We start from the raw sequence: 24,652 nt of genomic DNA on the forward strand, positions 1-24,652 counted from the left end.
TCCAAAGAAAAGGGAGATAAGAGAGAACTTGTCCTCAAGCTGCTGGCACTGCCTTGAACAAATAAACTTTCACAATTGGGATAGATGAGAACTCAGAGAAAGTGCACCTCAGTGAGAGATGTAAACAAGAGGTGCAGCTTACTCTGAATGTCTGAGAACAGGAATTAGCCAAGCAGAAACCAGAGAGCAGGGAAACCAGAAGTCCTAGCAGACACCCAGATGGCTGTGACCTACATAACAAGCCAAGGAACTTCAAGGAGGTTCTGAAAAAAGATCAGAAATTAACCGAGCCATGAACAAGCGCTTCAGAATTATCTGATGGGTCTGGAAACTTGTACCCGGAGGTGCATCAGAAGCATGACAATGTGGTCCAAAAATATACATATATGACCTGGGGCTTGAAACAATATTGCCAGACCTATGCTGAAACGGGTAAGAGAAGAGAAGCACATCAGTGGGAGTGGGCGGTTAACTCTGCTTCAGCTCTGTAGCATTCCCAAAGAAACCACTTACGACCTGAAGCGTGAGCTTCTTAAAACATTAAATTAAAAATTAAGTTATAGATTAGCATAATTTAAGACCGTATACCCTTTCCCCATTTCTCCCCAATGGCCAAATATTGGAAAACAACAGCACAGAATCACGATACTGATAACCGTAAAGTCAAGACACACAAGTTTCTTTCATTTATAGCCACACGAGCTCACGCCCCTCAACTAACTTCTAATGCTATTATAATTCACCCAAGCCCTGTCCGCGCCTACAGCGGACACTGAAAAATGTGTCCGGATGCTACACGCAGGGATACAGCCGCGGTCTCAGCTCAAGTGCCAGTCGAGACCACGTAGGCAGCGGAACCACAAGCCCCGCCCCTTCCGTCCCGGCGGACTAACAGCCGCCCGAGGTCCGAGCAGTTTCCAAAGCCGACAGAGTAGAGCCGGAAGTGGGAGGCTGCACCCCACCCCCCTCGCGACTTCGCGGAAGCGTCCATCCAACATGGCGGACCTCAACCGCCAGCTGCAGGAATATCTGGCGCAGGGGAAAGCGGGCGGCCCTGCGGCCGCGGAGCCACTGCTCGCCGCGGGAGAGGCGAAGGAGTCCGCGGCGGGGGCCGGGGCGTGGTTCAGCCGCGTAGGCCTGCGCTGGACGTGGACACAGAGCCCCGCGGAGCCGGCGGCGGGACAGACGTGCCTGCCCAGCGTGACGCGCACTCAGCGGCTGGCGGCGAGTGGCGTGTGCCTGCTGCTGGCTGCGCTCTGCTTCGGCCTGGCCGCACTCTACGCGCCTGTGCTGCTGCTGCGCGCCCGGAAGTTCGCGCTGCTGTGGTCGCTGGGCTCGGCGTTGGCACTAGCAGGAGGCACACTACTGCGAGGCGGCGCAGCGTGTGGACGCCTGCTGCGCGGCGAGGAGGCGCCCTCGCGGCCCGCGCTGCTCTACGTGTTTGCGCTAGGCGTGACGCTATACGCGGCGCTGTGTTTGCGGAGTACGTTGCTCACAGCGCTGGGCGCCTGCGCACAAGTGGCCGCACTGCTGGCCGCGTTGCTGGGCGTGCTTCCCCGGGGCGCGGGCACCGCTTTGCGCATCACACTCGGGCGCTTGGGCCCGGGCGCCGCCCTCGCCAAGGCGCTCCCCGTTTGAGGCCCGCGGTCCGCGCCGTCGGAAGGACGCAGAATCCGTCCCCAGGATGCGCCATCATGGGGACACGGACAACCGGCTCTAGGCCCACCGCCAGCCAAACCAAGGACTGCGCCTGTCCGTTCCCAGACCGCACGGGGTAGAAGCCGCTCCTTTACTGTGCCAGCGAACTGTAAACTGAGACACAAGGAGTTTGGGAAGCTCCTCGATTTCTGCATTTTGTGCTACACTCGGCAGCAAGTGTTGTGAAAACCAGATTTTGTTTTGAATTGGTGATAGGACGCTATGAATATTAGTGATAAATTGGTTTTGCGTTAACCGTGGTCTTAGATTACACTCAGTAAAAAGAGGAAATAGCTTTTCCGTTTTGATTGCCCTTATTTTCCCGGATTTGTCTTTCACGTTTTGTCACCTAAAAAAACCCAGGGGTGGATCGCAGTAGCTTAGTTCCACTAAACGTGCTTTCTTTCGCTTTTGGAAGATTTTCCCCTTGTTCTTCAACGTGAGTGTATCCATAGGAGTTAGCAGATTAAATGCTGACTTTAGCCACTGTAATTTTTTCAAGTGCTTTAGTTAATACGGTTTATCTCAGTTTTCTCTTAGTGAAATTGTTAACATGATGTCTTATAAAATTAAAGGACAGCTGGTTCTGCATTACATAAGGAAACCATGGACCAAGAAGCATGGTATCCAGTAAGGTGCACGTAAATGCTCAGAGGTCCAAGGACAGAACTCAGCTAAGGAAATGCCTGGCAGACAGGAAGATAATTCCACATCCAGTTATCCTATTGGATGGAAACCATGGATTTCTACAGGGTCGTTTTTCATTCCTAATTTTATGATGTGCTTTTGAACCATAGTTTACACTTTATATTCTGATCTTAATGGAATGTAAGGTGCTTTTCATACCTAATTGCCAAATTTTCTTCATTTTTAGATTTAGCACCTTGGTCTAGGACTTACCTTAATTTATTGCCAGAAAGAATGGGCTCAGTATTCTGGTTAAGTCCATAAATAAAACAACATTTTTTCACTAGCTACATATTAACTGGGAAGTAAACTGTATTTAAGAAGTTTTAGTCCTATGCCAGTGGTTCTCAGTTCACATGAGAGTTACTTGAGTCAAATTTCAGTTCAGTCAGAATCTCTGGGTGGGGTGAGGAGGAGATTGGCATCAGTATTGTTTTTTAAGCTTCCCAAATGATTTCCTTTTTCTGCTAAGGTTGAGAACAACTTGAAAGTAATTGTTTCCTGGGACTGGATTAGCATTGCTTAAACAGGCTGTCAGGCAACAGAGTTTTGCCTCTTCCTCCAGCCTCAAAACTTGTATTTATAGGTCTTGATCAGTGTCCAACAAGCCCTGCTCCAAGTGGACGCTGAAGTAGACTTACTCCCACTCCCTTACTTTGAAAGAAGGCTGCTTTCCCCCCCGTCAGTTAATAGGGTTACCTGCCTCAAGAGGCACTTACTCCTACCCCCCTTACTTTGAAAGAAGGCTGCTTTCCCCCCCATCAGTTAATAGGGTTACCTACCTCGAGAGGCACTTACTCCCACCCCCCTTATTTTGAAATAAGCCTGCTTTCCCCCAGTTAATAGGGTTACCTGCCTGGAGAGGCACTTACTCCCACCCCCTTATTTTGAAAGAAGCCTGCTTTTCCCCCCATCAGTTAATAGGGTTACCTGCCTCAAGAGGCACTTACTCCCACCCCCCTTACTTTGAAAGAAGGCTGCTTTTCCCCCCATCAGTTAACAGGGTTACCTGCCTCGAGAGGCACAACTACTGGGTGTTTGTAAAAGCAAATCCACTGTTTTGGGGGAATGATATATTTTTTTGACTGGAAAGTGTACCATTGGCTGCTTTCTCTACCCCCTAGTTAAATCTGTATTTTAGTTCTAAATTTTAGGCTGAAGATTTTACTGCATTTAGCCCATTTTTATATTGATGCTATTTTTAAAAATTGTTTTTCCAGCATTTTCCCAAGAATTCACTGTCAGGAAATCTGTTTTTATAAAATTCAAAGCACAATATATTGTATGTATTTTGACAGTGATGATTTAAAATGCAGATATATACATTAAGTAATAAAAATGTTGAGTTTTCCGTTTTCTCTAAATGAATTCATTCTCAAAATGCAACCTGGTTATCTGCTTACTGAGGTAGTGTTTTTGGAGTTAAAGCCCTAAAATCTTATGATAAAGTTTTTAGCACATGAGTCTCAGGAAAAAAAAAAAAAAAAGGAGCCTAATCTCTAGAAAAGGCAAAGGAACCAGAGATCAAATTGCCAACATCTGTTGGATCGTAGAAAAAACAAGGGAATTCCAAAAAAACATATACTTCTGCTTCATTGCCTGTACTAAAGCCTTTACTGTGAGGATCACATCAAACTGAAAAATTCTTAAAGAGATGGGACTACCAGACCACCTTACCTGTCTCCTGAGAAACCTGTATGCAGGTCAAGAAGCAACAGTTAGAACTGGACATGGAACAACAGACTGATTCAAAATTGAGAAAGGAGTTCATTAAGGCTGTATACTGTTACCCTGATTATTTAACTTACATGCAGCGTAGCATCATGTGAAATGTCAGACTGGTTGAATCACAGGTTGGAATCAAAATTGCCAGAAGAAATATCAACAACCTCAGATATGCAGATAATACCACTCCAATAGCAGAAAGTGAAGAGGAGCTAAAGAGCCTCCTGATGTGGGTGAAAGAGGAGTGTGAAAAACCTGGCTTAAAACTCAACATTCAGAAAACTAACATCATGGCATCTGTCCCATCACTTCATGGCAAATAGATGGGGGAAAATTGGAAACAGTGACAGATTTTATTTTCTTAGGCTCCAAAAAGACACTTGCTGCTTGGAAAGACAGCTATGACAAACCCAGACAGTATGTTAAAAAGCTGAGACATCAGTTTGCTGACAAAGGTCTGTATAGTCAAAGCTATAGTTTTTCCAGTAGTCATGTCTGGATGTGAGAGTTGAACCATAAAGAAAGTTGGGTGCTGAAGAATTGATACTTTTGAGTTGTGGGGCTGGAGAAGATTCTTGAGAGTCCCTTGGACTGCAAGATGAAACCAGTCAATCCTAAAGGAAATCAACCCTGAATTGGAAAAACTAATGCTGACGCTGCAATACTTCAGCCATGTGATATGAAGAGCCAATGCACTGCAAAAGACCCTGATGCTGGGAAAAACTGAGGGCAAAAGGAGAAGCGGAAGACAGAGGATGAGATAATTGGATGGCATCACTGACACAATGGACGTGAATTTGAGCAAATTCCAGGAGACGGGAGGACAGAGGAGCCTGATATGCTACAGTCCATAGGATCGTAGAGTCAGACACAACTTAGCAACTGAACAACAATAAACTGTCTATTATGGTTTTGTGCTCTGGATCCCTTTTTATCCTCTTAGAATTTGATTACAACTTCTTTTTAAGCTATACCAGTAGAGGGCATGGAGAAGGCAATGGCACCCCACTCCAGTACTCTTGCCTGGAAAATCCCATGGACGGAAGACCCTGGTGGGCGGCAATCCATGGGGTTGCTAAGAGTCGGACACCACCGAGCGACTTCACTTTCACTTTTCACTTTCATGCATTGGAGGAGGAAATGGCAACCCACGCCAGTGTTCTTGCCTGGAGAATCCCAGGGACGGTGGAGCCTGGTGGGCTGCCGTCTATGGGGTTGCACAGAGTTGGACATGACTGAAGTGACTTAGCAGCAGTAGAGGGCAAATAAAGAATATCCACAAACCTAAAGCAATCTTGAGCCTCCTATAGGTGTGTTTAGAGCAAGGTGCTGATAAACAGGATGTTTTAAATTGCAAAGTAAAGAGAAAATCTCTTGAAGCCTCTAGGTTCTAACACCCTAAAAAAGGCAGTGTTTATGTGTGGTAAACATTTTATCTGCATAAGTAACTTAGCTTTTTACCATTTTTTAAATTAGTGGAGAACCAATTAGGAGTTTTTATATACGCCAACTATGTCAATATCCCTTTTCTAAGCAACTACTGACACTTTCCAGCACCACTAAATTTGTCAAATAAACTTGTTTCCAGTGCCCAGCTGAAGTTGTCGAAGTAGTGAGGGTGACCACAGGATGTCCTTTGAAGAATAAAAAAGACTTATAAAAACAAAGTAAGGGGTCAATATAGAAAGTATCCTGGGATAATCTCAAACTGAACTTTTGGCTTCCAATTCAAAGTGGGCCAACTGTCCTATTCATTTAAAACTAAAAGAATCTGTTGTGGATGAGAACTTCCTGGCTCACTTTTAATTGAACAATCCTCCGCCTTAAACACTGGTGTTTCCACAGAGCTAGTGTGGAAGAGGAAGACATTATTTAAATTTTGCAGAACTGTTTTAAGAAAGATTTTGATCCATTCCTTTTCAACTTAAAACCATTTTGAAATGATTTACAGTATTCAAAAGGTATGTGTAGATGATTTCTAGCTTATGTTCCTCTAATGAGAAAAAAACAAGTCAAGGCTAAGGTGTAATTACTAGAAGATGCAGCCAAGGGAGACCTCTGCTTGGACATCCAGATTTTTTTTTTCTTCAGTGTATAATTTTCCATTTGCCACAGCAGGTCTAACTAATAAGGCTTTGAATCTAACTTCAAACCACATTATAGTTTTGAAGTATTTTTCACTATGCTACAAAAGTAAGTGTGACAGAATGGCTAGATAAGAATTTGTTTAAAAACAAAATTCACAGATGAGTTAATTTAGATGACTTAGAGATTCCCATCAAGGATGTTCACAAATGTAAGCAGTAGTTGTACACCTCTCAGCAGACCGGATGCGACGGAAACTAAAGGTTTCCTTAAGGCAAGCACTTGACGACTAGTTGTTTTCTGTTAATTCTTGCGTAAATCACATTCTGTATTCATACAAAAACAACTTAATGTTTTTTCTCTGACAACTGTACATATAGAAACAAATTTTCGATTGGACATGAACTTAAATTTGTGGAGGTGCTCCATGTCTCGTGACACTTAAAAAAAAAAGATTCCAGCTTTTATCTTCACAAACCCATGTGGGATTTCGGGCAGTGAGGGTGGACAGGACAAAACAAGGCCAGCTACTCTGGGTCGCCAGCAGCAGTCTCTTCATCTTGAAGACCTCGGTAGGGGCTCCTGGGATTCAGCTGCCCAGAGAGAGTTCAGGGCCACACGGTGCAGGTCTCCTTTTCTTTCTCTTGGAAAGTCCGCAGAAGCTCTTAAATACTGTCCAGAGAGGCCTAGGGGGTTTGAGCCCCAACTTCTACCGACCCCTCCCACCCCCCCTCGAAGCTCCTCGCCTTGGTGGGCCAGAGTTCATGTTACTCCCTCTACCCCAGTTACTGCCACTCCGGCCCCCTCTAGAAGGGGTACCACTGCCTGGAGGGCCCCCAAAAGGTTCATCTCTGTGGTATCCATCATGGTGGTCTCCATCCAAGGAGCTGGAACGTCCGGACTTAGGCACTCTCTGAGAAGGTCCTGGGCCCCCTCGGCCTGAAATGAAACAGTGGTTTTACATGTGACTTTTATTTCAACTTTTTAGTAACTCCTGGTACAAACATTTACTCTACGATGACAGACACTGCAACATTTCTGGTTTTGTTTGTTTTTTAAACAGAGTTCTGAGAACATTAACACAGTACTCAGAGCAGTAGAAGTTGTGCCTCCACTTCTCCTTTTCTCATCCCCGTCCTGGCCTGTGGCTGTGCCCCTCAGCATCAGCTAGACGCAGTGTTCCCCAAGGCTGTGATGGAGCCGCTGGGGAGCCAAGAGATACATACAGAGCCCCATGCTGGACTGTGCCTACAGCCTATGAGAAGTGTATCTTCACCTTCCTATGCCACCACAGCTGTTCTGGGGGAAGGTTTGAAAAGCACTAACAATATTAGAAGCAAGTAAGAAATACAAACTGCTGATGATGTTAATTACAAGTGTTCTACAGAATAAGTATTTACTATGATTATCCTACAACTATATGGCACTTTTGATTTCTTGTTAAAATACAAAAAGAAAAACACTAGCTTTTAGTGCTTCTCCCAGGGATAGTTTTAGTTGTCCCAGGATTAGACACACAAACCTCTAGGTATCATTAAAATTCTGACTTTTAAAATTTTTTTCCTGAGATGACAGCGTTTAGTCACATCTCCCATCATGCACTATCAGAAAACTATTGCCAACTTTGTCTTAAATTTTTGAATGGAATCTGAATCCAGCTAAGACGAGGTGAGGAAAGATAGCCAAAGGAATTCTGGCTTCTTTTCTTACAAAGCTCAGCCTAGGCCCCCTCATGGTACCCTGGCAGAGAAGCTGTCAATTAGGGTATCACTTCCACACTAGCCATGTGGCCGCAGCCTGGGACCTACAAAGTGCGTCCTGAGTGCCCACCCCAGCCAGCAGCAAAATGTGCATGTGGGTGGGCACTGGTGACACGAAGTTATTTCTGAGAGCTTTGCACTTAGAAGAACCAAACTACCAAGAACGAAAGGCAGAACTCTGTAAAGAAGGGATTCAACAGGAGGCAGGTGAACTGGAGTGGAGCACAGGCTGCGGCGCAGGGGCACTCTTTCCAGCAGCCTCCAAGGCACACTCCTTGTCTGTCAGCCCAGCCTCACCTGAGCCCACAGCTGTAGTTAGCATTCAATAGCTACCACTCCGGGCTGAAACTCATTGCTGCCTCTATAAAATAAAGATCCAGAGTTTCAAGTGGCAGAAATAATCCACTGCCCTCATGAAAAGAAAACCACTTCCAGACCATGTTCCCCAAAGTCTTTGTGACTCTGGCCACAAGCAGAGCTCCTTCTAAAAACAAAGGCACAGAACCTGAGAGAAGATAATCCTCCCTGCCCCTGACAATGGCCCCGAGGGCTCAGAGCAGTCTTTACCAGAGCACGTCTGCCAATCAGAGCAAGAGTCTCACAGATCAGCAGAGAAAGTGCTGGGACAGTCTGAAAAAGAGCCGTAGTGGAAAACGTGAACAAACCAGGCACTCCTGGAAGCAAGTGGAGGAGACCTGTGCAGAGACTGAGCTTGCAGTCATCCACTGGCTGCACCACAATTGGGAACACGTATCTCTGCAGTCTAAGCCCTGGAGGGTAAAGGACCCCTAGTACCCCAGTGTGGGGTGCCCCAGTAGGGACAGACAGAACAGGCATACACTGGGATGGGGCTTCCAGTAACCCTGAAGCCTTCCTGGCAGGGCTGTAGCACCCACAGCTCCCAAGCTGTAATCACCAGCCTCACTTACCTTTGCCTCCTCGATCCTCAGAAGGACCTCCTGGGGCATCCATTTCTCTGTGCTCAGAGGTTCCCGGCCCATCATGCCAGGGGCGCTTTCGGGGTGGTAAAGATGCCATGTCCATGCCTTGGAGAGAAGAGGACCGTTCTCTGCTAGCTGGGGAATGACCGTCGTGAGGGGGATGATCAGGGCGGGGAGCATCACGGAAATGTTCATGTCCTGGCCCTAAAATAGGAAGCACAGATCCACAAGGCTAAGAATCTGACAATCTCATTATATTTAAGTACATTCACGCATGCTCAACTGCTCAGTCATGTCCAACTCTTTGCGACCCCATGGACTAGCCCGTCAGGCTCCTCTGTCCATGGGATTCTCCAGGCAAGAATACTGGAGTGGGTAGCCATAACCTCCTCCAGGGAATCTGCCCAACCCAGGGATCGACCCAGATCGCCTGTATTGCAGGTGGATTCTTTACCGCTGAGCCACTGGGGAACCCCATATTAAAGTACAATGTGATCAAAAGACGACAGAAATTATACTGTTAAGCAGCAACTTGAAAACAAATATTCATTCACGCAAGAAACATTTCCTAAATACCCGCCGTAGGCCAGTGACATCATGAATACACAGAAAGGTCAAGATTAGGAATCAACACACCCCCTAAAATAAGAGGAGTTGGGAAGGTCTACAAAAGTGATTCTCAGATTTTTTAGTTTCAGAACGTCTTCACACTCTTAAAAATTATTGAAGACCCCAAATAGATTTAATTTATGAGAGTTCTAACAACATCTGCCATGTTAGAAATTAAGACTGAGAAAACTTTCGTTCATTTAACTATATTTTCCAAAAACAAAACTGTTTAGTGAAAAGAGTGGCATTTTGACAAATCTCTTTAATATCTGGCTCAGCAGGAGAAAGTCCCCACCTGCTCCTGCATTCAGTCCACACTGTGGGTTGAAGATATGAAGACAACCCAGCCTCCCAGGGAGAGGTGAGCTGCTGAAGAGAGAATGCAGTGGACCCCTGGGAGAGTCCTCAGACCACACTCTGAGAACTGTTGGTCAGAGGAACCCTAAGGCACAAGCAGCTCTATTGCCTTACCTGGCTCTCTATTTCCATCCCAGGAGTCTGGTTTCCGTCCTCCTTCAAAGCGAGGGAACTCATCAGGAGTGGGAAGCAAACCCTTCCTTCCTCCTACACAATGAAACAAACCACCACCACAGTCACAGACTATTCCAGGCGTGCTCACAACCACCTAACTCTTCATCCCTGTCCTTCCCAGACCCATGGTTCTCAGCTCACCTCGGGGGGTACCCCGACCTCGACCTCTGAGATCCCTTCCTCGGGCTGTTTCGTCAGTAGCATCAAAATTCTCCTCTGGTCCAAAGTCTTCGGGCCCAGGAAAGCCATCTCTTCCTCTGGGGGGAGCACGGCCCTCATGTCTTGGGGGTGCTCCTCTTCTGAAGCTGTTAGGGAAAATCAACAGGATATCCATCTAATGGAATACCTTGTAGGTCGAAGTTCATGTTTCAAAAAAGCCTAATTATGTGAGGAAATATGATACAATGTTGAATGAGAGAAAAACAAAACAAAATTAAGTATTTTTTAAAGTACCCATTTTATAGTATGGCAGGTAAATATGGGCAAGAGGGCAATGTACTAAAATGTGGGGTTATTTTAATTTTCTTTTAGGCTTTTAGGAATAATAACAGTGAGCATTTTTAAAGTGCTTATCTCATGCCAAGTGCTTTACAGTGTATTATTTCATTTGTTCTATCGTCACAACCACCTTATGAAAGTGACTATTCTACCCTTGAGTATTTATTTACACAGGACTCAGAGAAGTTAAGTCACTTATTTAAGGACACATGGTTAAGTGCTGGGATTTAAACTCAGCCAGTTTTGACACTCAGTGCAGGCTCTTTACCTCTGCCTCCCAAATATTTTTCATTTTACCATTCACATTTTTATATATAAACATGGCTTACATAATCAGAAAAAAAAAGTGGGGGGAGGGGGCAGAGATCACTAGAGATCATGCCTACTCACTGTACTTGACTTGTTTGGGGGCATCTGTTCTGCCATGTGCCCTGGTCCACCTCTCTACTCAGGGGCAGGCCTAGGGGCCATAACCTGCACCAGTGGCCCCAGCCACATCTGACCGATGGACAGGAAGGCATCTGGTTTGTGGGTGGCTCACCACTGCCAAGGTGACCATCTCATGCCTGGGCTAGTGGACCATGTCACCACCTTTCAAGAATTCTGAACTGGGAAACTAAGTGGGCCAGGAGTGCTACTGAAGCAGGACCATTAATGAGGGGTGCCAGAGCTGCAGCAGAAGCCTGTGAGGAAGCAGAAAGAGGGGCCTGCCAGTAGGAAAGGTGCGTGAGCAACCAAGATAGGCCACAGAAACTGGAGAAAGGATCAGAGAGGGGCAAGGGCTTAGGGCCCACCAGGCCTTCTGCTTTCTCCCGAGTTTCCATTTGTTTATCTTACACTCCAACATTTTGAAAAATTTCATACAGAGCAACAAATGCCCAGACATTCTTCACCACAATTCATTAATCGGTTCTTAAGATTCTGCCACACAAACCTTGTCTTTTCACTATCTATTTACTAATTCACTTTCTAAGCCTTTTCAAAACCAGCTGTGACATAATGCTTCACCTCTTCATCCTTCAGTAGATTTCTTCTAAGAATAAGGACTTTCTCCTACATAACAACACTACTATCATTCTAAATAACATGTAATAGTATTTAATACACAATCCAATTTTAATTTCTCTGTCCTCAAAATGTCCTTTACAGGTGTCTTTATAGTTTTCAATCATACACTGTTTTTCAGCGGTCCCATCTCTTTGGTCTACTTTAATCTACAACAGTCCCCGTCTTGTGTTTTATCTTTTGTGACCTTGACTTTTTAATTTTTATTGGAATAGACCTTGACATTTTTGAAGGGTCCATACAGGGGTTTTACATAACATTCCACAATTTGAATTCTGATTTTCCTATGATTAGATTCAGGTAAAACGTTTCTGGTAAAACTTCTTATACCTTCACAGTGATGCCAGTCTGTCTCACTGTTTAGGATGTAAAAGTGATATGGCAACCAAATTTCACTGTTGTAAAGGTCCACTTTCTCCTTTGCAATTAAGTAATCTGTGGAGTGATACCTGGGCAGTGTGAAAATATACTGATTCTCCACAATCCTTTTATTTGATGATGGCTTTCCGTATCTGCTGAGGATCCTTCCCTGAATTAATTATGACACTGGTTGCTTAAAATAAGTGATTTTCTAAGTCTGCATCTGTAACTTGCTGTTTTACTGTAAAGAGCTTTCCTTGTTTCACTCCACCATTCCAACGATCTAGATGTGTTCTTAACACCTGTTTTGTAACTTAATGAGCCATGCTCCTGCAAGCCAAGGAGGGGTACTCCAGATGCTGGGAATTTACCACTCAGGGTGAGGGCAGAATTGACAGGGGCGAGAAGTGGAGCAGGAGTGTCAGCAGAGGGCGCTCCTCCCCCGAGGCAGATTCAGGGAGGAGTCCCCACACATGGCAGGACTCTTCTCTTGTCCAGGCATCCATTAGACAACTGCTCTGACTACAGAAGGACAGAGGGAATCTAATCTGCCCTAGTTAGAAAATAGTTCCTGTTACAGACTAAATGTTTTTGTCCCCTCCACAAAATTCATATGCTGAAGCTCCATCCCCCAAAGTGACTTTGGAAATGGACCTCTGAGAGCTATTTAGGTTAGATGAGGCTCTGCAGGTGGGACCCCATGATGGGATATATGCTCTAATAAGAAGAGATACCACAAAGAGCTTGCTCAGTCTCTTTCCATCACGCAAGGACAAGGGGAGACGGTGCCTGTACGCAAGCCAGGAAGAAAAATCTCACCAGAAACCTACACTGCTGGGCCTTGATCTGGGACTTCTAGCCTCCAGGACTGTGAGAAAAATCAATTTCTGTTGTTGAAACCCCTCAGTCCGTATCTGTCAGCTGAGTAGTGTATCTGCTAACAAGCTGACCCCTCTAAAATATATCTCCCTCTGTAACAGATTCATGTATTCAACAGTCACTGGGCACCCACAGGGCGTCACCACTACTGCGCTAGGCTCTGAGGACCTCCCTTCAGGAATGTGCCACGGTTCTGAGAGATACAAGTGATACACAGATAAATATATCACTTCATGTCAAGGACTGCTAAGTGCTCTGAGGAACATAAAGCAGAGGAAAGGGACAGGAAGAAAGAGCCAAGTGCAGTGAGCCACAAACACCTAGGAGACTGTATTCCTGGCGAAGGAAAAAGCAAGCACAACATGAGCAGGATACGCCTGGCATGTCAGAAGAGGAGTACAAACTGTCAACAGCACGGTGTCTAGGTGTGGGTCTGTCACTGACAAATGAAATAAAACACAAACAGAGTAAAATCTAAAACTGTGCACAGACAGAGATTCAAGAAATCAGTGAACGTTATGTTGGTGCCAAGGCCACTGGAAATGGGGCTCCTGCAGACATAAAAAGCCACTTCAAAGAGTGAATTCTTGGATATCATTTAGTGAGCTCTTAAATCTTTTTATTAAAAACTCCCCTCCAAGAGCTGCTTCCCTTGACCCCTCCGTTTCACCCTCCCTGGACGTGTTATCAGCCACTCTTTTCTAACATACCCATGAGAACGGAGATCACCAACCTTCACCTCAATTACCTACTAGCAACAGTCATAGAGTGATGAGAAAAGACGTGGGAGAGATGACTGAGGCAGGAAGACAGGGGTGCTGCGCAGCAGAGCATGGCTCTGCCAACTGGATGGCCAGACCGGGAGCTGCTCTTACACGTACCATCCATGGGACCTCCCAAAGTCAAGCAACTGCTCTCTCAGTGGCATCCCTCACCTGTGCAGGCTGACAGTAACACCTAAACTCACAACTCACTGCAACAACTGAATGAAGTAACATCTGGCAGACAGCAAATAATTATTATCATTGATTATTTTGAGTCTCACTTGAGATTTCACTAATTCTTTTTACTCCCTACTTCCTCTATTCCTTTTTTTACCCCAAACAAGTCAAGTGTCCAAGCCTGACCTCAGCCTATTTGAACAGCAAGATTATTCTTCAGCTTGATTGCATTTTGTTAACATCTTTAAGCAATTACACAAAAACTATCTACTCAATAATTCCTTTATTCTCTGTCTAGATGTCTCATATTTCATCATTCTAACCAAGAGAACCTGGAGATTTCTATTCAAATCCAAGTAACTTTATAGTACACAGGCCCACCCATCTGTTTAAAAGGACCAAGAAATAAGCAAAAAGATTTCTAAACTGCAGAGATAATAAAGAACCACATAGATGTTAAAAGGCATATTAGGTCTAAACACAAAACCTAGAGAGGGGAGGGCACTCTTCCCCCAGTGAAGGAGGAAAGAGATCCATGTGGACAGAACAGATGGGAAGCTCCAGGGAGGAGGACATGGACCCATACAGTGTCTGGCCCACCTTTCTTCTCTGCGCCCTCGGAACCGCGGGTCCTCAGGGTCCCGGGGGAAGCGGTCGTCTCCAGGTCTGCGGCCTTCCCACGCCCCTGGGGGGCCCCGGGCTGCACCCCGGGCATCCCCTTCACTGAACTCCCTGTGGTCAGGGGGGAATGGAGGCCCAGGGCCCCCACGCCTCCACTTCTCTTCTTGTGGTAAAGGGCCTCCTCGCCCCTCAAATTCTCGTAACCGGTGGCCAAAGCGCTTGTCGGGGTGGAAGTCGTCTGGTCTGCTGAAGTCATCAGGGAATTCGGGGTGAGGGCCACGCCTATCAGGGGGACCCCTGCAGTCCTGGCTGCCCCGGAAAGGCCCCCTCTCGGGACCGTGCTCAGGGCCGCTGCTCTGCTCGTGCCGCCTCTCTGACATTGGGCCCATGTGATGGTTTGGAGGGCCGCGCGAATCACCTAAAGGAAACAAAACTGATGTTTACCTTGTCTTCCAGGAGTCCTGTCAACACAGGTCTGATTTTCAGCATCTTAAAATTTCAGAATGCAGTCTTTTATTGAGAGTGTTTTCCCTCCTTGGTTCCCAGCGTACTTAGGAGACAAATGTCTCTAAGGCATCATATAATGAAAAGAACAAGGGTTTGGGGATACAGATTTCAACTTCATCAATTCACTGGCTAAGCAACTCAACAGCCGCAGTGAAGGCTCATTTAGAGCACAAGAACATCACAGGTATAAGGATAAGCCTCCCTTCCTGCCCCCATTCCTTCAGAGTGTTGCTGGGCCCACTGCTCCACACCCAGGGAACTCATGCTGAAGGTCGGCCAGGAAGCCAAGTAGACAAATTCACCTCTGCACTCGTAACAGCCTGCAAAGCCCACCACAGGGCCACTGGGCCCACACTGCCCTGAGGTCTTTCCTTTAACTCCTAGTCCATCTAACCTGATTTGTTAGCTGATGCTTTGATTCTTAACAAAATCCTCTGTAGTGTACGTGGAAGCATGGGCTTCTCTAATAACTGCTGGGTGCCCTGCTGTCCTTCAGTTTCAGGGTTTATATAAACACTTTTTCTGGATTCTTCATCACAGTATCATCACCATTCTTCACAGTGTTTGGAAATTAAAGATTTCTTTTAATAAATATTTTAATATATGCTGTATAGTTACTGAATAAAAACGGAAAGAGACCAATTACACTTAGTTTATCTCCCAACTGTAAAGGGGTTTGTTTTCCTGGCTACTGAATGATGACTGCAGCCATTGTAAATGTGCATCTCTTTTCTGTCAACATACAATTTAAATCAAATATTTTTTTAAGGTACGTAGCTAAAGGGACACTCTTGCTTCTAACTTCTAAAAATGTCATCCCTGCACTTTCCCAGCTCATGACTTTTACTGTTTTTTCCCAGCAATAAAGACAAACTTCCTTTCCTTACGTCACAGTCGTAATCCTTACCCTCCCAACACCTTCCTCTTTCATTTTTACTCATCTCTCTTAGCCATTTCAATTCCTCTTCATCATTCAACATGGGTAAAAAACTTGGAAATCTCAGTAGAAAAATACACCATGAGAAGTGTTTTCCTTCTAAAAACATCATTAGACAAGTCTCTTCTCTTTAGCTTTTTCCATCCCCTCTGCCTACTTTCCTTCCATTAAGCCAGTCCTCCCACGCTGAGGAAAGTGTCTTCTAAGCTGCCATTTTGTTCAAATACCTCAAGGCTCATTTCCTCCTGGTAAACAGCCCCTCACTTCCCAGTGTGATCCTGCAGCTAATGGCTCATTCTCTGACTTCATGTAGAGTGGTGTGACCTCAGACACTGCAGACCTTTGACCTGAGGAAGCTGAACACATCCCATTTGGACTTACCCATGAATAACAATCCTCCCATTACCTCTACCATGCTTAAAAGTACCCTGGCTCCTCCAAGGAAAGAAACCCACCACTACAAATAAGAAGGGATGTGGCCGCCGGTGAGCGGGCGGCGGCGCTGGTTAATCCAGTGGGGGATGGCAGGGCCACTTTCTCGGCTCCCCCTTCTCCCTTTGGTCCCTGGGAGGAGAAAGAGAGGAGGAAGAGGAGAGGGGTGGGGGTTGGGGGGGAGTGAAGAGAAAAGGGGAAGAGCAAGGAAGAAAGGGAAGTAGGTGGAGACAGACACAGGTAGGGGAGAGGGAGAGAGGCAGGCTCTCAGTTTGCTGATGGCTGTACCTTGTGGGTAACAGACTTCTTTTCTCAGGGTCCCCAAATCCAGAGATTGGCTCTTGATGCTTTCTTTTTCCCTGGTGGTCACCACTTCCACTTGGTAAGACTAGAAGAAACATTCTCCTAATTCTTTTACCTCTCCCTTCCTATTTCTAACAAATCGCATAAATTCACAGCTAAGCTTTAAATTCCCAAAGCCCCGGGGTTGAATATGCTGACAAGGACTTTGCCTAATCTGATCAAATCGGGGCAGAACCTCACATGTACTACAAGGTGCTGTGGGCTTAGCCAATTACAACTGAAAAGGGGTCTCGTTCTCTGCAGTGATGTCTCCACGATATTCATGATTCTCTGGTGTGTTCCTCCGTGAAAAGGCAGCAACTCCATCCATCCACGTCCCTCCCAGCCCCACCCTCTAACTGCCTCCAGCGCTGCCCCTCCCCACTACACTCCTGCTCTTCCCACACTCCTGGGAGAGCTGAACACCTTGCAAAACAAGACGGTGGCTCCTGCACGTGCCCCCTGTTGATACTCAGGGTTGATTCTTAATGTCCACAGAGCCTACACTGAAAATTCTTAACTCTGCTTTTCACAGTATCCACAATCTGGGGCACAACACACTGGAACACAGCTTTCGTCCTCTCAAAGGTACAGAACAATGCCACCAGGAAACACTGCCTGACACAACTTGAGGGGAAGGAGGGATAATACTAGAAACACTGCTAAAACTGAATTCCTTATCCCATCAAAAACTCAGACCGAAACAGTTCAGTTTTCTGGCATGCTAATAAGATACACTTGCATTGGATTAACACAGGAACCACTCCCATTCCCAGGAGGACAAGGCTGGCTTGCAGCACAGGCCCTGCTCTCCTGGTGGCTGTCCAAGCGGTTTCATCTCCCGCCTCTGGTAGTGAGGAGTTGTGCCCTCTGCGCAGCATTCAGGCTAACCAAAGCAAATCTATGAAGACAGCATAAGGCAAAGCTATGACCGAATTGACTATGCTCTTATTTTTCCTAGAGGTTCAAATGATCACATTCTATCAATTACTTACCAGTAAAACTATTGAAAAATTTACCCAAAGGAGGTAGAATATAATCTCTTATTCAGCCGAGCAGATATTTACCTTTGTTAGGGCCAGGTCCTTGTCCAGGGTTAAGAGGGGGGATGCGACCTTGTGCTCCCTGCTGCCCTAGTCCTGGTATCAGGGGTGGGGGGCCTGCGTTCTGTCCTTCCTGAAAAGATGTGTTTAAAGCGGGGGTGTGAAATCAAAGGCTTATGCTTCATGAACAGCAATTTTATCATAATGTGACAAGATAAAAATACTACGTTGCCGCAAATCTTCCAGCAATACATAAACAGCTAGCAGAACCGTCCTTATATCGGGGGAAAGAAGATATTTCTCTGACCATAATAAAAGGAAACATATATTTCAAACCTGCTGATAGGTTTATTTAAAGCTAGATCTTCAGTTGTAATTCCAAGCCAAAACCTCAATGGAAAGTCGGAAATCATAACATAAAAACAACACTGCACAGAGATGGAATTTCTGGCAAAAGTAAAGACCTGGAGACCTTCCAGGACAGGTAAATTCTGCTCTTGCATCCATAATCCCTTTCCAGCTACAGAAAATAATTCATCCTCTCAAAAGGTTATGAGTAGGTTTAAAAGATGGGGGCAGGAGCATAGGAAAGGGCCCCCTGCTGAGCAAGGCGCTCACTCACTGCTCTCTCCTTTCACTGCCTTCTCTCTACTGGCTAACTCCCCTGAGCCCAGCACCCACTGCTCGCTAGGGCTCCTGGGTTCTCACAGCTTCTGTCTGACATGTACTTGCTGCTCTGATCCTCATAACCTCCTTGCTCTGCAGCCCCAGAGCTCAACCTTAGCTTGTTCCTAGTCCTTGTTCCACAGAATAAATAATATTCTGTATTTTTACCTAGCCATTTCTAAATTCTGATTCCCCACACTGTCCAGTGATCTTGAATCTGGACTCCTGACAAATAATCAAATATACATCTAGTCATTCCTTCATATAAAAAATGCATTAGTGACTGAACCTACCATCAACAGCAAAACTGCTTTCACATTCCAAACTAGCTACAAGAGCAGCCTCGGCAGGACTCACTCAAGCTCCGCAGTTAAACACTGCCACCATGGACTCAGTACCACTAACGTCCACACGCCTTTGTGTCCTGCGCCTTTTACTGGAGGGCAGCTCTTTTCAACATCTTTCATGTTATCACCTTAACACTTGAAAGCAATTCCATTAAATTTAACCAATTATAATGATTGGCTTAAATAACTGACCTGATCAAGGTGAAGAAAGTCAGATATCAGCATAAGAAATATAAGCAAAGCTTTTCATCAGACAACTTCTGAGACGTGAAATGCCCTCTAATGTATTAATCCTCCATTTTCACTCCAGTATTTCTACAGGTAAATTAAATTTTAGAGCCATTTTGCTTTTCATGTCTAAAATCTTCTACTATATGATACAATAAAAACATTAAATTGTTCCCACAGACCTGTCCTCTGGAATCTGACACGTTTATATAATTTCAGTCGCAAAGTGATAGCTAAAGTTCATCATATTTTTAGCCTACAAAATGAAAGCTGTTCATTCACTAACATAAGGTTAGGTAGGTAAATATTATAAATATTTATAATATAAATATAATATAAAAACTCCGGGAGTTGGTGATGGACAGGGAGGCTTGGTGTGCTGCAGTCCATGGGGTTGTAAAGAGTAGGACACGACTGAGCAACTGAACTGAACTGAATATAAAACACACACACAAATATACACTGTATTAATAAAATATAAAATATTTTTAAGTTTTAGGACAGTTCTGGATGGTAAACTTAGATTTATTAAACATCCTAAGTTCTGAAATGTGCCCAATAAATTCTGGAAATAGATTCAAATGCCATCAAATTCTTCATTGCTATGCCATTTTTAACTTCTGGAAGATGTGCTGAAGAGGACCATAATCTAGTTATTTTAATTCGGTGAATCCACTGGTCACCTTCACATCACAGACACTCAGAGGTGGTGTATGTTCTACACACAGCATCCACAACAGGCCCTCTTCGGCGGGAATCAAGTGCTTTTCAAAAGGTGAAGACCCAGGGAATCAACAGTGGTTCATTCACTCACTTTGGTCCATGACTGACTTCAAGGACACAAACAAAGTTGTTCTTACCCAAATAATTCTTTCAGACTATGAAATTCAGTAAAACATAAAAACCCACAGAGCCAAACAGTGCCCATGCATTCTTCTGTAATTCGGCCCAAGAAAACTGAACTTCCACTACCTCTCAAGCACAGCTCAGCAGATGGGTTTAAAAAAACTTGGCTGACAGTAACAGAATTCTCTAAAGAGAGCCAAGAAAATTTCTGCAAAAATACTTCCTCTTGAAAATATTCTTATACGTGAACTAAAAACAATTTGAATAGAGTTTCATCCAAAGGGTCACCATTTGAAAACATGCAATTCTGAACTCATATCTCTAAAAGTATTCAACGAAATGAAAATAGTGAGAACATAGTCTACAGTATATTCAAGAGTTAAACATCCCAGACTATCTTAAAAGTAGAGCTGGCAGGCAGTGGCTCAGTTGTCTGGAAGCCCATGAAACACCAGCCTATGAAATAAAGAGCCCAGAAAAGGCAGCAGAATAGACCTGGAGCCCCCATGCTCCCTCCTCAGCACCACAGCTCTTTTAGAGCCCTGAGACAAATATGAACTGTATTCAATCGGGAGTTCTTCTGGAAGAGGCTGAGAGTAAAGATTCTGTTGCAATATATTTAATGATCTACTTAATTACTCTTTCTTCCTTCAGTCATGATGCTATTCTCAAGCCACTGTCACTACTTGAGACGTCTACACCAGCTGTTCCTTCCTTTCACAGCATTTTGAAGTGCTGCCTCAGTGTGGAGTGTATTTTCCCAAAGTGTAATGTCTACAAGTTGGAAATAAGTAATACCTGGTTGAAGGGGGCCCGGGGCCCATCACCTAGCAGAGCTGTTTTCTGCTGCTGGAATGGTATTGGCCCTTGAGATGGATGTGGCCCTCTTGCCGGGTTCTGCTGTCCCTGAGGTCCAGGGGGCCCTTGCATGCCACCCTGGGGTGGAGGTCCCAAAGAGCCCTGGGGCGGCCCCTGCTGACCTTGTGAGCCTGGAGGCCCCCTCAATTCCTGGGGAGGGCCCAGCATCGATCCTTGGGGTGGAGGGCCCTGCATGCCTCGCATCTCCTGAGGACCTCGCATCTCCTGAGGGCCATGTCCCAGCAGTCCACTTGGAGGATGAGGACCTCTCATCTCTTGAGGTGGGTGACCCAGCATCATCCCTTGGGGAGCAGGACCCTGGTTCTCTCGGGGGCCTGGAGGACCCTGCATTCCTCTTGGATTCAATCCCATCAGAGGTCCCTGAGACACAGGACCTTGGATCCCTTGAGACCCTGGCCCGCCTTGTATCCCGTGAGGATGGGGAGGTCCTTGCATTCCTCTGGGACCAGGTGGTCCCTGCATACCTTGAGTACCAGGAGGTCCCTGAGGGCCCAAGTGACCCTGGGGACCAGGTGGGCCTTGGGGGCCTATGTGACCTTGTGGGCCAGGTGGGCCCTGAGGACCCATATGACCCTGAGGACCAGCATTACCCTGGGGTCCAGGTGGTCCTTGAGGTCCCAGAGGGCCATGAGGTCCAGGATGCCTTTGTATTCCCTGGGGCCCATGCATGTCCTGAGGCCTTGGCAACCCCTGGGGCGGTCCCTGGGGCCCTTGTGGTCCCATGAATCCTTGCGGCCCCCCACCCCCCTGATGCAGTGGAGGGCCTTGTGGTCCCATTTGTCCCTGTGGTCCAGGGGGTCTAAACTGTCCCTGTGGACCTGGAGGCCCCATTTGAGCCATGTTCATTGACAGCTGCTGAGATGGATGAGGCTGTTGAAAACCTTGAGGAATCTGAGACATTGGACCTTGTCCTGGAAAGGGCTGGGGTCCCAGGAGAGGGGTGCCAGATGAAGGAGGAGGCTGAATCTGCTCAGCCTGTTTCTGTGCAAGTCTTTCAATTTTAAGTTGCTAGAAAGAAAGAGAGAAAAGGCATGCTAATAAATATGACATTATTACTATCACTTATTTTGTTTGGGGAATCTCAAAACAAACATAAAGACATTATTGATTGACCTCTTAATGCCCCAACTATAACTAGAATCCATATGATATTCATATGTTCTGAAGGTACTCAGGCTTCCAGACTCTAAAATGCTTCTTTCCAGGTGCTGGGAAACAGCAGCCAGGACTATTCATATCCATCTTGATCGGGGAAAGCACAACAATTTACTAGTGTTTTATCATTCTAAGTAGCTTCCAAGGTAGAAAAAAAAAGAACAAACCACCTGCTCTAAAGCTAACAGAAAATTCTTTTATCTATGGATAAATATGTGACTCCAAATTGAAACTGTTGGTTTTACCTTGTCTATTAAAAATGTATGTTCAACTGAGGTCTACTCATTGCTTGACTGGTCTGGTTTTAAAAGTCTTAGAAACAGGATTCTGCTAGAAACTAGCTTCCTAATGTAGCAATAAGAAATTATACTGCTCATCTGACCCATGTAAGAGTTCCTTTCCTTCTCCTCAAGGGCAGATCAATAAAAAAACATTAACCACTACTTTCTTAGATCATCTTGAATTCCCTCAAAAGTGTCACGCACCTCCAGAAGTTGTGGGTTAGTATACTGTAATGTGGCCATCTCTTGTTCGATTTCTGCTTGTGTTTTTTTCTTCTCTTCCAATTTAATGTCTTCTTTTCTGTCATTCAATACCTCGTTTGGGGCAGGAATTGGAACTTTATTTTGCATCCATGCCTTGGGAATGAAGAGAACATTAAAGTATACCCTAAGTGTGTAAATTATAATGACAGAATGAGAAAACCTTTCTATAATATCACCAGCTCATTCCAACCTGGTGAATACAAGTTCATGCAGCTGGTAAATTATCTTTATTTCTAACTCTAATTCTCTAATTCTTAGTGACACAGGAATAGAATTAGGCAAAGCACATTACTAGGTAGAAACTGCCAAGTTGAAAAAGCTGCAAGATTTCACATGCTATTAAGATGCAAAGACTGCCTGCCTCTTCAAAAGGGCGTGTACACTTTTGCACGTTGTGTGAGGGACAAACAAAGTGGAAGACAGAAAAAATATGCTGAAGAGTGTCAACATACTCTTTCCACTCCAAGTCTCTTTTCTTCTTCCAATAGCTTGGATAATAACAAGGTGAGAATAAAAGAATATCCAGAGAAGATTCATGACAAACTCAGCACTAACTGCAAAGCAGCAGATGGAGACTATGTCTAATAATGCCTGAAATACGTGAAGAAAGCTCCAGAAAGTCTATAGTACAGACAGACATACCTTCAACAGATGAGATAACATAAGGGAGACCTATCCTTGCACATCAGTGAGACTCACCAGTTCCCCAGCGCATGAGGAGGGCATAGGGAGGGGATGAGGGTGCCCTTGGAGTTGCTCACCTGCTGGAACTGAGCAGGGATAGGTTTTGCATACGGAACCTTCTTCTGAGGCACTTTTTTCTGATCCTTCTGCATTACCTCCTCCATTCCCCAATCTAAACCTGGAATTGTCATTTCAATTTCATTTGATTCATCTTTCCCTGCAACCAAGAAGAGAAGCGGTTAGCCAAGGAAATGAAAGAAAATGGCCACCTCACCAGTGAATGTATTTTTGAAAGAACAAATTCTAAATATTATACAGCTTATATCACTTTTATCAATGCTTCTCAACATACATCATTTTGACATTTTCAAAATAACTTACTATCACAATTATAGGAAACAGGTAAAATTACAGAAAAAGTTAAATTTATAGCAACAACTTCTCTTACCCATCTGTTCTTGTTCCATAGCTAATTTTAGTTGTTCTGGTATTCCCATCCCTGGAATTACTGCCAGACTATTAGGTTCAAGGTCATCTATAAATAGGAATATAGCCATTGTCAATAGAGATTTCATGAATGTAGTGGGCCAATAAAATTAACACTTGATAAAAATTGTTAGAGATTCATAAATCAATAAACTATAAAACTAAAATTCATTTTACATAATCTTCTCAATACTTAACACTTTTATTACAGAATATCATATTTCAAAGAAGAATAAACATGCAAGAACCTCACCATATTCCACTCCATCTTCAGACATTCCAGGTAATAGGTTGAGGTTGTATCGATCTCGCATTTTATCACCTGGTCGGTTTCGGGTCCAAAATTTGCTGTCAAAATAAAAGTATTTGGAGGGAAGAGGAGAGGAGCAGAGTTTCAGTGTATCTCTGGTTTTTAACAGTAGTAGTAAGCAGTCCTCTGGCAAAAACAACAAAGTTTTAAAATGCCCTATTCTAAAAATTTTTAATGTAGAGAGTTTTTTTCAAATTAGAAGGTAAAACAAAATTCAAATAACAAAGTCATATTCAATACTCAATCTCCTTGTAATATGTGTATTTATAAACCACTGCGAACATGTCCTTAAAAGTAAGTTAGAAAATAAATAAATACATTCATCTATGAATGGACTAAATATGCATTTATCTCCAGCTGCTCCATAAACACAGCAATTCCTTGTTACTTTTGACATAAAGCTTACCTAGTATGGTCATTTGAGCCTGAGCAGAGAATATGTCCAAGGGGATGCCAAGCCAGACTCCAGATCATTCCTTCATGGGCCATCTCCATTCCACCCACTTCTTTCTCTACTCTGTAACGGCACCACAGAAAGCAGTCTTTTTCACAAAAGTTACTCAGCTTCTCCTCTGCCAAAGAAGGTACTTTCTTTTAGCGTAATACAAAGCTACCAAACTTGGTAACTTTGAATCTGGTCAATTCCACATGTTTCAGAGGTACCCAGTTGTGATCAATAACATTTTTCCAAAGAGCACTTCAGAGGGGAAGTGCCTTAGAAATTACCTTATCACAGGAAACAAGGAAGTTGGTCTTCCTCTCCCTTTATGACTTCCATAGCCAGAAAGAGAAGTGCTATGTTTTCTATTCCAAACTGGGTTTACAGATACAGGACATATGAACAC

General features: G+C 44.7%; 2 protein-coding genes across 5 annotated transcripts in view; one reads left to right on the plus strand and one right to left on the minus strand.

Moving 5' to 3' along the window:
* The first annotated feature begins 969 nt into the window (after positions 1–969).
* SFT2D3 (SFT2 domain containing 3) lies at positions 970–1,993 on the plus strand. Its single transcript, XM_086362441.1, has one exon. It carries the CDS (start codon positions 997–999, stop codon positions 1,636–1,638), a length of 642 nt encoding a protein of 213 aa, XP_086218567.1. The 5' UTR covers positions 970–996; the 3' UTR covers positions 1,639–1,993.
* Positions 1,994–6,488: 4,495 nt separating this feature from the next.
* Positions 6,489–24,652, minus strand: part of WDR33 (WD repeat domain 33) — a 109,798-nt gene continuing 91,634 nt past the window's right edge. For 3 of the 4 annotated variants that reach the window (XM_086362409.1, XM_086362418.1, XM_086362426.1), the window contains 12 exons: positions 24,214–24,324; positions 23,751–23,845; positions 23,460–23,546; positions 23,089–23,228; positions 22,268–22,420; positions 20,547–21,635; positions 17,686–17,794; positions 14,380–14,818; positions 10,178–10,341; positions 9,977–10,069; positions 8,885–9,100; positions 6,489–7,134 (listed from right to left, as the gene is read on the minus strand). In XM_086362409.1, coding sequence (XP_086218535.1) covers positions 6,905–7,134; positions 8,885–9,100; positions 9,977–10,069; positions 10,178–10,341; positions 14,380–14,818; positions 17,686–17,794; positions 20,547–21,635; positions 22,268–22,420; positions 23,089–23,228; positions 23,460–23,546; positions 23,751–23,845; positions 24,214–24,324 — 2,926 coding nt within the window. In that variant the 3' untranslated portion in view covers positions 6,489–6,904. The remainder of the gene's footprint in view (positions 7,135–8,884; positions 9,101–9,976; positions 10,070–10,177; positions 10,342–14,379; positions 14,819–17,685; positions 17,795–20,546; positions 21,636–22,267; positions 22,421–23,088; positions 23,229–23,459; positions 23,547–23,750; positions 23,846–24,213; positions 24,325–24,652) is intronic. The other variant, XM_086362435.1, reaches the window with a different exon arrangement.

Source organism: Bos grunniens, chromosome 2 (genome assembly GCF_055505025.1).
Source record: "Bos grunniens cultivar Pamir isolate PY7600 chromosome 2, Bosgru_T2T1.0, whole genome shotgun sequence".
Lineage (NCBI taxonomy): Eukaryota > Metazoa > Chordata > Mammalia > Artiodactyla > Bovidae > Bos > Bos grunniens.

Bases quoted from the DNA above. Each gene is read 5' to 3' on its own strand.
- SFT2D3 (XM_086362441.1), top strand. From the start codon at position 997: ATGGCGGACCTCAACCGCCAGCTGCAGGAATATCTGGCGCAGGGGAAA.